The sequence below is a fragment of the Saccostrea echinata genome, unplaced genomic scaffold, assembly GCF_033153115.1.
Source record: "Saccostrea echinata isolate AGI-Se365-2 ecotype Australia unplaced genomic scaffold, CSIRO_AGI_Sech_v1 ptg000030l, whole genome shotgun sequence".
Taxonomy (NCBI): Eukaryota; Metazoa; Mollusca; class Bivalvia; order Ostreida; family Ostreidae; genus Saccostrea; species Saccostrea echinata.
Genome location: NW_026889779.1, coordinates 15,530,401 through 15,543,030, shown reverse-complemented (window position 1 = coordinate 15,543,030; position 12,630 = coordinate 15,530,401). Strand labels below are relative to the sequence as shown.

The 12,630-nt window shown below is 35.0% G+C and overlaps 2 protein-coding genes across 3 annotated transcripts in view; both read right to left on the bottom strand.

Moving 5' to 3' along the window:
• Positions 1 to 12,630, bottom strand: part of LOC133197381 (uncharacterized) — a 127,240-nt gene that overhangs the window by 33,312 nt on the left and 81,298 nt on the right. The window lies entirely within an intron of this gene.
• LOC133197387 (arylsulfatase B-like) lies at positions 3,009 to 11,619 on the bottom strand. The gene is made up of 8 exons (XM_061333393.1): positions 11,371 to 11,619; positions 10,755 to 10,941; positions 9,475 to 9,644; positions 5,587 to 5,698; positions 5,066 to 5,161; positions 4,184 to 4,427; positions 3,946 to 4,100; positions 3,009 to 3,300 (listed from the first exon to the last, which is right to left on the bottom strand). Exons 1-8 carry the CDS (start codon positions 11,617 to 11,619, stop codon positions 3,032 to 3,034), a joined length of 1,482 nt encoding a protein of 493 aa, XP_061189377.1. The 3' UTR covers positions 3,009 to 3,031.

Below are 12,630 nucleotides of genomic sequence, written 5' to 3'. Positions count from 1 at the left end.
ACTCAACCAAGATTACGCAGATTTTGCTGATCCCGGATTATATTGTGTTCTAAATTTGACTTATTATGAACTTCTTGGTAACAGGGATGGGGTCGATTACTTTCAAAAGTAATTGATTAAATAATTTAAATTATAATTACTTTGGATTTAAAAGTAATCAATTAATCTGATAACAGCTATTTTTAAAGTAATCAATTACATCCGATTACTTTTTCATCATGTAATCATGATTACTTGCGATTACTTTAATTTCTAAAAAGTTTTTCTCCTTATAAATTTTTTTGTTTAATGTTCGAGAAAGAAATGTTTTCTTTGGGTTTTTTTCACAAGACATTACATATTAAAATCAATGCTCATTTAACACACTTTTGAATTGCATTTTATCATCATTTACATTTTAAATGCAGAGTTCAGACAAAATTTGGTTGCATGTCCTTATATATACTGAAAGGAAAAAGAAACGCAAGGTAACATAATATGCGAAAACTTTTTGACTGCATGGCCTTAATTTACTAAAAATGGTCAAAGGGGTATCTTGGTAACTGTGCACTTTCATCGGTGTTCAGAATTACTCAACCGTAAGGAAAATGGTAAAAAGACAAAAACACGTGCATATTGATGATGACAGGTTTGTCAACACATTTTGTTATACTAATTGATGCACTGAAGATAAACACATTGTTTTTCAATATTTAAATTTGAATTTTTCGTAATCATAATGTAGCAGACGGAAGTTCCATGGGGTCTGGCTATTGCGTTGCCCAAGTAAGGAAAACATTGTCCAAGGGGGAATTGTCTTGAGAATTGCTCTAATTTACTGCTAAATCAATAAGCTGACAAAACGCCCAGGGGCCACATCGCTCACCTGATCGCTTTGGCTATGAAAAAGCAGAAATCTGCTCAGTATTGAAAAGTTTAAATATAAAGTGGTTCGGCGGAGGGAAGTATGAGTTGAACAAACTTGAATCTACACTTCCTAAGGATGCTTTTGAATTGATATGACACAAAATGTCTTTGCTGTTCTTAAGATGAAAATTTTTATTGAAATATCCTTTATATTCCTTTGTCTAGCTAAGTATAGCCCCTCTATTCTCCTGGGGGGGGGGGGGCATTATTTGAAAATATTTAAATCTACATTACCTGAGAATGCTTCTATATTATTATGACCAATCATGGCTTTGCTGATCTTGTGAAGAATTCTTAAGATTTTTCCTATGTAAAACTTTGATAACACATTGTGGCCCTACCCTATACCCCTGGGGTCATGATTTGAACAAACATGAATCTACACTACCTGAGGATACGTCCATATAAATATGACTAATCATTGCTTTGCTGTTCTTGAGAAGAAGATTTTTCCTATGTATTCCTATGTAAAACTTTGATCGCCCATTGTGGCACCACCCTACCCCTGGGGGTCATGATTTGAACAAATTTGAATCTACACTACCTGAGGATGCTTCCATATATGACCAATCATGGCTTTGCTGTTCTTGAGAAGATTTTTAAAATAATTTCCTATGTTAAACTTTGATCACCCATTGTAGCCCAACCCTATTTCCAGGGGTCATGATTTGAACAAATTTGAATCTACACTACCTCACAATGATTCCACATAAGTTTCATATTTTCAAGCACAGTGGTTCTTGAGGAGGAGATTTTTAAATGATGCCATTAATTTTTTTTTTTTTTTTTTTTTTTTTTACAAAATCATAATTATCTCCCCTTGGAAGAAGGCGTGGTCCTTCTTTTGAACAAACTTGAATCACCTTTACATAAGGATACTCTGTGGCAAATTTGGTTGAAATTGGTCCAGTGGTTCTTGAGAAGAAGATGAAAATGTGAAAAAGTGTACAACAACGACAACGACGACAGGCAACGGAGAAATTTCAATCAGAAAAGCTTACTTGAGCCTTTGGATCAGGTGAGCTAAAAAGTTGATGAATATAGAGAAAAATGACGGACAAAATTGGAGTCTTCCATCAGAAAAGCTAAGGACGTTAGGTAACTAGAGTGTTCCAAGGAACCAAGGAATGCATGTGCCGTCTGCTATTACATATTTAAACAGGCACGTAGTATAGGGGAGTTGGGGGGGGGGGGCAGTGGGGCCTGCCCCCTACATTTTTCCAAACATAACTTTTACTGTCAAAGATGTTCACTGTAAGGCTGGTCGGACCCCCAATTTTTGATGCAGCATAGACAAAAAAAAAATGTTTGCATACTTGCATTATAGCAATGAAACGAGGAATAAATTCTTTAAAAAGTTCGATTTAATGAAAGATCAAATCATAATCCTATGTTAAAAAATTGACGTTAATAATGTCATATGTTAATTAAAAGAATTAAGAAATTAATGTTTCCACACGGCAATATGAGAAAAAAGAAATTAAACAAGAAGAAAACAGAAAACGAGATTAAACTAAAAAAAAAAATTGTCCTTTGTAACTGATACATAATAATTGGCTGATATCAGTGACTGGTTATTTATCAACACCAAAAAGATCACATCTACACCATGACAGCTTTCATAATACAATAAAGAACTTCATAGAGAAAAATAAAAAAAAAAGTACTGTGTTTTTATAAAATGTCCACAATGTTAATGAATATTCAGACCTTTAGGGAGCAATTCGATTTTTTTTTTGGGGGGGGGGGGGCTTTTTCGAGAGCATAACCATGCAAAATTCCTTGACAAGCATCAGACTTTATTGAGGAGGCACAAGCACAAAATAGCTGTTTTTATGGTATACAATATATCGGCAAAATTAGGGGGCCCCTCCGACCCCACTCCCCCCGTCCCCTTGTTCCTACGGGCATGTTCTTAATGTTTTGATGATAATGAAAATACAATGTCATGCCTTTTCAAGGACAGTGTCCCTCTCCCTGATCCTACGGCCATGCTTTTAATGTTTTGGTGATAATGAAGATACAATAACATGCCTTTTCAAGGTTCTTTATTCAGAACATAATGATAATGCACTTGAAACTCAAAGGTAAATATCGTCAATGTTTTGTTTTATTTTTAAAACATTTACTCCCAGGGACCCCAATATCCTGCGTGGTATTTCGGATCAGCTTTAGGGTCCATGTTAGGATACCTGCACGGTACCGCTGTTTTGTTATACTGTGCTAATAACTCCAACATATTCATTACTACATGCTGCATAGTGCTGGAAACATCGTTGTGTTCATTGGGATCATCTGTGATATTGAACAACCAAATATTCTTTTCAGCTGCACTGTTTACTTTTGGCATCTCGGGGGAATTCATATGAGGTGGAGGAATCCAACTTCCATTTCCTGAAATTGACGCGTCGACATCAAACGATTTCATTTTTTCATATGCAATTATGTTGTTTGATACACATTAATGACGTGGGAAATCCATCAAATCTAATAAACGATATAATGATATCATGTCACAACTGTACATGACTTTGAAAGCATTATTGATGAAATTGCAAATCATTATGTTAACCACATGATACAATGTCCACTAAGGATTCAATTCAATACAGGGAGGGCAATATCCGTTGTTGAATTTTATTTTTGTCTACTTATATGCTAAAAATCATAATGATATAAAAATATATACATGTACAAAGTCTTTCATTTATGCTACAATACATAATTAGTTGATTTTATATCATAAGTAGTTACTATCATGGTAATTTACGTTTGCAAATTGGCTTATACTGAATGAATCAATTCATCACGAACACCATTTGCATTTCGAAATTAATAACTTTTGTTTCTGTTAAGCTTACGTATACCTTAACAAAAGAGTTTAATTCTTCAACACCTTTTATCATGATTAGTTCAAAAATGTAACCCATTAAAAAAGTGTATCCTTAATCCGATTACTGGAGGGTTACATCTTATATACAAGTGCCAAAGAGCTTCATAAATAGGTAAAAGAAAAATCAATTCTTATGTTATCCTCACCAGGAAAACCTGTGACGAGCTTCCAGTCTCCCATTCGGACAGCCGCCCTTATTCTGTTGTCAAATGGGCTTGTAGGCAGTCTTTGACCCACTGGGGGGTAGAGAGGGTCTATATTGTGTAGAATTGATTTCCTTTGACTGGGTGTTGACCCATCACTACAAATTATGAATTCAAGACATGCATTCAAATACTGAATTCTTATCTCCTTTAAACTAAGTATTTGAATGATAAGTCTTACTTAATGGTTTTCCACTGGTCTACCCCATCCAATGGTTTTGTTCCATTTAAATTACCACCGACCATTGACACAAGTGTGGGAAACCAGTCCGAGACATGAATTAAGTCCCGTGAAACTATTCCTTTTCTTTTCAATATTTGACCATGTACAAACCCTACGCCATGAACACCCCCTTCCCAGAGGGAGTCTTTCCATCCTCTCAGAGGATAATTATTCCCTCCTGCATGGATTTGTCCCCCATTATCTGTAGAATACAAAGTAACTGTACAGTAAAAAACTTGAGTAAAACAAAATAGAAAAAGGGTTTGAAAATTTCGATTTTTTATAAAAATCAATTCCATTCACCTAAAAGGTGTTACCATTTAGTAATTTTAACTTATCTCTGATCTTTAAAGAAAATATGTATAATTGACCACGTCATATAGATGTGCAATCTGGTTTTAGAAATGTTATACCTGCCTCTTAAGTTTCATGCAGATGCTCAATAGGATACGAATTTGCATGTTTGTCATTGAAACTCTTTAAGAATTTGAATTTCACAGCAGAAGAAATAAATCCTTTTATGGGACAGATAAAGAATTTATTTCTCCAACATTGAAATTCAGATTCAAATTAAAGATAGATTTCTTAGAAAATATTTCCTAAACTTACTAAAATTCACAATTGGACTTACTCAAGTCTCTATGTTAAATCTTGGTGTTTTTTCTGCATCTTACTCAGCTCCCTATGCTACTTCTAATAATGTCATAACATATTATATATTTATATGTATTCCGAAATAAAATAGATAATGACAGATAGCAGACAATTTGAGAGACAGATAAAAATTAGAATAGAGTGTTGAAAAGTTTTAATCCAGGGTGAGAAAACGTATTAGATTACCTGTAGAAAACACCATCAGTGTGTTGTTCCACATCCCTTTCTGTTTGAAAACTTCAGTGAGGTTCCCTATAGCCTCATCCATAGCAGACACCATACCTAAAAATAAACATTTCTTTGAAAGGAAAATTAAATTATCTAGGTTTTCTGGTTAAATATGGCTACTTATTTTTTTTTAAATTTTTCATGTTTAAGATACATGGAGGCCAACCAGTCTCGCTTTTCTCTATGAATTGCGTTACTGATAAAGTTTGTGCCTGTTTTCATGTGCAAAAGTTTAAATCAGTAGTAGATTTCGAGTTTGAAAACTTTCAACATTGAAAAAGTTCGTACTTGAACATTTCAATTTTTCATTTTCTTAATTATTATTTATTTATTAATTATATTAAAATACACGTCAAAAAGCAATATCATCATAAAACTTTGAAGATGGCCACTAAGCACTAAAATACGAGAAATAACACGACAACGGAAGCCATTCGAGAGAGAAAACATTAAGAATTGGCTTGAAATATAATCATTACCAGCATATGTTCTTCTTTGCTTGTCCTTTATATGCATATAGGGCTGTATATACTTGTCTGGTACTTGTAGCGGGGCATGTACGGATTGGAATGGAAGATACAGGAAAAGAGGCTGTAAAGTAATAGCGATTGTAATGCATACACACTTACTTGTATGACATGGCAAGAAAGACCCTTCCCTTCTATAACAATTTTCGATAACTTGAGTGAAAGTAAATAATGAGCTTGGTGGAAAACGGAACAAATTTTCTTTATTGTGTATTATTGATTCCTGTAAAAATAGCATTCAAAGAGTCATTTTGATTTAAGAAAAACAGAAGAAGACTAAATAAATTGAACCGAAAAACAGTAGACACTAACACAAAGTCAGTGATGCTAAAGCCCTAGTACGAAAACGTACTAAACCACTCAATCGTAGAATACTTCAGCGTGTGTCCATTCACATTGAAAAAAAATTAATTATTTTTTTTCTATGGTACTATAATGCCGTACAAAGAAATGCTTTCAATTAGAACATTTGTCGAAGGCTGAGTTATTACATATATACGATTTTTTCAATTTTCTGTGAGAATTTGAGCTGTAAAATACCATATAAGCTCGCCTAAAAGTCGGTCCGCCCATAAGTCGTTTGTATTTTTTGAGGTTATTTCGGAGAGATTTGCCACTGACCCGCTTATAAGTCGGTACAGCTTTTTGCCAGAGTCAGTTGACAATTTCAAATCAATGCTCTGATGTTTTAACCTGGTTTCGATTAATATTTTTAGAAATGACGCCGATATTTAATTTTAAATCATTAAGAAAAATACATAATGCAAACTTAAGATAAAAATAAAGTTATTAAAATATGTAAATACTTGTACTTTATGTATAATTTTAGAATACATAAATGATATAATATATCCAGACTTTGTTCAACGATAATCGTGGGAAATGTTTATGAAATACTACATTTCGCCGTCCAGAAAAATACTTATCTTTTTTAGACTCGCCTATATGAGTTTTTGACCGAAATGTAACTCCCAAAAAACCGACTTAAATAGGCGAGTATATACGGTAACTACACTGTATATAATTTTTTATACAAATTATCCCTTGACTAATTATAGTGACAAATTAGTAACTAGTGATGAATTAGATATAGCATTATCAATGAAAATTTCATTTAACAGATCATAGCTAGATTAAAAAAAAAAAAAAAAAAAAACACACACACACACAAAAACAAGAAGCCCATGGGCCACATCGTTCGCCTGGTACCTTTGGATATGCTGTTCTTTACCAGATTTCCCCATTGTAATACCTATTGTGGCCCCGCCCTTCCCCGGGGATCATGATTTGAACAATTTAGAATCTACACTACCCCAGGATGCTTCCACATGATTTTCAGCTTTTCTGGCCCAGTGGTTCTTGAGAAGAAGATTTTAAAAGATTTTTATTATGCCCCCGGATCGAAAGATCCCGGGGGTATATTATTTTTGTCCTGTCTGTCTGTTTGTCTGTTGTCAACTTTAACCTTGCCCATAACTTTTGATTGGTTGGAGCTATGACTTTCATATTTCACATGTGTATTCCTTGTGACAAGACCTTTCTTTGGGTACCATCATATGTGACCTTTTGACTTTGACCTTGGAGTTTGACCCACTTTTGCAAAATTTTATGAGACTTTAACCTTGGCCATAACTTCTGAACAGTTGGTGCTTGGGGTTTCAAACTTCACATGTGTATTCTTTGTGACAAGGCCTTCCTTTGGATACCAACCACTTTGACCTTTTGACCTTAACCTTGGAGTTTGACCTACTTTTGAAAAACTTTAACCTTGGCCATAACTTTTGAACAGTTGGTGCTTGGGGTTTCATACTTCACATACTATTTTATGTAATCCTTGTGACAAGACCTTCCTTTGGACACCAACCACTATGACCTTTTGACCTTGACCTTGGAGTTTGACCTACTTTTGAAAAACTTTAACCTTAGCCATAACTTTTGAATGGTTGGATCTAGGGTTTTCATACTTCAGATAAATCCTTGTGACAATACAGGTAACTTTCGATACCTCGAAGTCCGCGGGACCGAGGAAAAACTTCGAGAGATCAAGAGTTCGAGTTTTCAAGAGTCCGGAATTTTCCGGGTTTGTAGACTGGTTTTAAAATTAGTCTTACCGGATGTAATGATTTTCATGCAGTCTCAACCTTTTACATGTGGCTTTTATAAAACAACTATATTTTTTCGTAATTTAGATGAATATTTCATTAAACTGAGTAAAGCAAAAATGTATATCGTCATTTCATGTATATTTATTTATTCTTTGTAATACAGACATCATACTACGCATTTGTTACATGAAAACGACATTTTACAGCGTCGTACACGTATAAAGCATGGACTATTCCAAACATGATCACTGAACGCAGTATTTTAAGTATTTGTCCAATAATAGTCGCCATATTGACATTGCAGCTGTTTCTGCTTTTTCATATTTCGTTTAACTTTGACACTGACTTGAAATAAAAATTAAATTAGTGTTTCGTCTTTTAATCAATTACTACTTTTCACTGACACTGCGTCTCTCAATTATCGTAAGACAGTCGATGATAATTATTTTAATAGCATATAGGCAAATTATGATTTATTATAAATCAATTATCACCTTGCAGCATAAGTGTCACCTGAATAAACATCCCGCTCCTCGAGACCCGCGTCTTCTGCCTTGGGCCATTTAAATGTCCAGGTATAGGTGCTAATTATATAACCTTGTATACACATAGCCACTTCGAGGTATCGAGGGTAAATTCTAATAGAATATGCATAGCGGGACTGCATTTTGACTTCGAGGGATCAAGGGTTTCGAGAGATCAAGAGTTCGAGAAATCCAGAGTAAATTTGCTTAGTTATATAGGGGGAAAATCGGGACCGGAGACTCACTTCGAGCGATCAAGAACTTCGAGAGATCGAAGTTCGAGCCATCAAGAGTTACCTGTACCTTCCTTTGGACACCAACCACTATGACCTTTTGACCTTAACCTTGGAGTTTGACTTACTTTTGAAAAACTTTAACCTTGGCCATAATTTTTGAATGGTTGGTGCCAGGGCTTTCATTCTTCACATATGTAATCCTTGTGACAAGACCTTCCCTTGGATACCAACCACTTTGACCCTTTGACCTTGACATAGGAGTTTGACCTACTTTCAAAAAACTTTAACCTTGGCCATAACTTTTGAATGGTTGGTGCTAGGGCTTTCATACTTTACATATGTAATCCTTGTGACAAGACCTTCCTTTGAATACCAACAACTTTGACCTTGACCTTGATGTTTTACTTACTTTTAAAAAACTTTAACCTTCGCCATAACTTTTGAATGGTTGGAGCTAGGGCTTTCAAATTTAACATTTTTTATCTTTTGGCCTGGATTTTGACTTCCATTTGAGAAACTTTAACCTTCGCCATAAGCTGCCATACGGGGGCATCAGTGTTTCACAAACACATCTTGTTCCTATATATTTCAATGTAAAATTTGGATTCCCTATTGTGGCCCCGCCCTACCCCCGGGGGTTATGATTTGAACAATTTAGAATCTACACTATCCCAGGATGCTTCCACATAAGTTTTAGCTTTTTTGGCCCAGTGGTTCTTGAGAAGAAGATTTTTTAATGACTCCACCCTATTTTTGTCTTTTCTTGATTATCTCCCCTTTTAAGGGGACTTGGCCCTTTATTTTAACAATTTTAACTCCACTTTACCCAAGGATACTTTGTACCAAATTTGGTTAAAATTGGCCCAGTGGTTCTTGAGAAGAAGTTGAAAATGTGAAAAGTTTACAGACGGACGACGGACAATGGGTGATCAGAAAAGCTCACTTGAGCTTTCAGCTCAGGTGAGCTAAAAATACCTGATTTGTATTGTGATTTTTGACAACATCAGCCGCTTTTTGAGAAAATAAATGAGCCGAATACTGTCCGGAATAGTTGGCTGGGTTTGTATTATCGTGTAAATCTGTTCCACACATCTTCCCAAAACATCGCTCATGTGTAAAGTAGTCCTCCGCTCCAGTCAGGTACCCTATAAAAGTAAAGAACATCAGATTTCCTGACAGATCTTAAAACACAGTTAAACAAAGATTTCAAAGGTCACCTCAACTATAAGTATTGAAGGCAAAGTCGCATAACAAACAAATGTTCTGGTAGTGTACATCCCAAATGCAAATTTCGTCTGGCTAACATTTTAGTTATTTAATTGGGACTTGATTTTCTTCAAAAACCTTTTCTGCTCAATCAACCAGGAAATGTAATATTCAGCATCCAAAGTATGTTTGGTAGTGTGCATTCCAAGATGCATCTTTTATTAAGTTTGGTCAGCAAAGGGCTTTTAGTAACCTGGGAATGAACCTCTTCAAAAAACTTTAACATAGTCCAGAAAATATAGGCCAGATCCCGAATCCGAGGCATTTCTTGTATGTTTCATCCCTAGTTCCATGCAAGTTTAGTCCTAGTAGGGCATATGGCTACTTGAGAATAGAACTGCTCCAGAAACAATTTTCACGCATCGTTGTGCATATCCCTTGATGCATCATGCATGTTTGGTCCAGGTAGGTCTTATACTTACGTGGAAATGAGACCTTCTCTGACATTTAGCCTGCTCCAAAAGCCAGTCTCCCCTAACATTATAAAATGGTTATTGACTAAAAATACAGCATCTGAAACCTGACTGGTACGATGAAACGTAGTACATGCATCGTCCATGCATCTCTGATCAATATAGGGCATAAAATACTTTGAAATATATCTGCTCCAAAAATTTCAAGCTGGGAAGCAGGTTTTAATAAATTCATAGTCAACACAGTGATTTTTACACCTTTACTCACTTAAGAATCAATACTTTTGTAGGCTTACTACGGAAGCCGGTTGGTGCCAGGTAGAAAAAATATTTTATCTGGCGGCCGCCAGAAAGTTATCTGGCGGCCGCCAAATAACTTTCTGGCGGCCGCCAGAAAATTATATGGCGGCCGCCAGATCTTTTTATCTGGCGGCCGCCAGTTATTTATCTGGCGGACGCCAGAAAGTTATCTGGCGGCCGCCAGATAAAATATTTTTCTACCTGGCACCTACCGGTTTCCGTAGCTTACACCTTGCTCTGAAAAGTCACTTACTTACTTGTATCATTCTAACTCACCAAAGTAAGAGTCGAACCCTCTGTTTGTTGGGAGATATTCCTTTTTATAAAATCCCAGATGCCATTTCCCTACCGCGTGCGTTGAATATCCCGCTTCCTTGAGCTTTTCTGGTAGTATTGGGCTGTCTAGAGGTAAGCCGTTGGGTTGGGGAGGACGGATTACTCCATGTTGAAGGCCTGTATGTATCTTCAATATAAAAATTAACTTATTAGGACATTATCATATATCATGAAAACATATAAATGTACATAATTTCTTTGCACTCAGTGTTAATTTCTCTACAGTTCTGAAAGAAGGAGTCTAAAGAAATAATTTTTTTAAACTTCTGTCTTTATAACTCGCGGATAATACCACCTTATAGTAACATCACTGAAAATTATAACTAAGACAGTAGTAGACCGTCATCTACCTCAATGTTACTGTGAGTCAATAACCTTTTGACTGAACCACTTTGACGGCAACCAAAAGTGTTTTCTCATTTAATAAAATTACGACCCATTGCCTTCAAAGTTTAAAAACACTTGCACAATTAATATACACACCTTGACTCTTGATTTAAAATTTTTGATTTATATGAGTTTCAAACATGTTTGTATTATGAAGGACATCAAATACCTGATAGCGTCCGGACATCAGTTGACTTCTGGTAGGAGTACATATTGGCTGCACGTAATAATTCTCCAATTTGATTCCCTCTCCGGCAAGTTTATCCAAGTTCGGTGTTTTTATCTCAGAGCCATGATACCCGATGTCGTTGTAACCAAAATCATCTGCTATCACAAGTAAAATATGCGGTTTCGTATTTTGACCTTTTATAAAGCACGCTACTGCTAGAAGGACGACCGTGCAGAGTAATGTTTTCATATTCCTATTTATCTGTATTAGTGTTTGTTCAATCAATATCTGATGATAGGTATCAATAAGAACACAATCTTATACATGTAGGATGTTATCATTGAGTTTCAATGTATCATATGACTGTCGTGTGATTTGTCTAGATTAACGTAAGTACTTGAAAGGATATAATTTTTTTGAGCATAACAAAACTCAACGCCATATCCTTTCAACTTTTCGGAGATAAAAAACACTCAATTATATACAACAATTAAAAGTAAGAAAGTGTTATTCTTTATAAACTCACAATTTCCCTTTGTATGTGAAAAGAAAAAAAAATTAAAAAATTTGAATGAATTATTTCTTTAAAAGTTATAATTTCTTTTCAGAGGGAAATATTGTCCTGATGTGACTGGAAGATGAGTGCATATGTATTTTCCTTTAAACAGTTGAATATTCTTAAAATTGCCATATCAGTTATGCATTTATGGGGAAAATATCATGTGCTTCCTTATTTCTAGATGTCCAGAAATAATGTAGTGAAAGAGAAAACATATGAAACCGTAGAACGAAATCAATTGACATGCAAAACTGGGGAAAAAAATCATACCACAAAGGTCTTGTCTGCTTAAAGACAATAATTTTGGGGTTGAATTTATTGCAGAATAATTCTGTTTCCTTGTATCATATATTCAAATCGATAAAATGATAACACTAAAACGCTGTTGGTCTTCTCCACATCTAAACGAACTATAAAACTATTTCAAAATAGTTCAGCTTTTTTTGGTTTACTAGTTATTTTGTCAATCTCTAGTTTTTATCGAGTGTGTATAAGTTTATTAAAAATTTTATATAATATGTCTAATATTTTGAAAAATGCTTACAAATGCAGGTGAGGATCAAGAAGGAGTGGGGGTCCACATCAACTCTTAACAAATGTCAGACTTAGAATTTTTTGCCAAGAAAAAAAAGGACAATAGCAATTCGCCCGAACCTGTAAAACCAAGGGGGTAATGTAGACTTCCTTAGTCAATTTTCTTC

Excerpts from the sequence above, each read along its gene's own strand:
- LOC133197387 (XM_061333393.1), bottom strand. The coding sequence starts at position 11,619 with ATGAAAACATTACTCTGCACGGTCGTCCTTCTAGCAGTAGCGTGCTTT. Across the intron at positions 10,942-11,370 it reads TGATGTCCGGACGCTATCAG|ATACATACAGGCCTTCAACA; the intron begins GTATTTGATGTC and ends TTTATATTGAAG. Across the intron at positions 5,162-5,586 it reads GCAAAGAAGAACATATGCTG|GTATGGTGTCTGCTATGGAT; the intron begins GTAATGATTATA and ends GTTTATTTTTAG.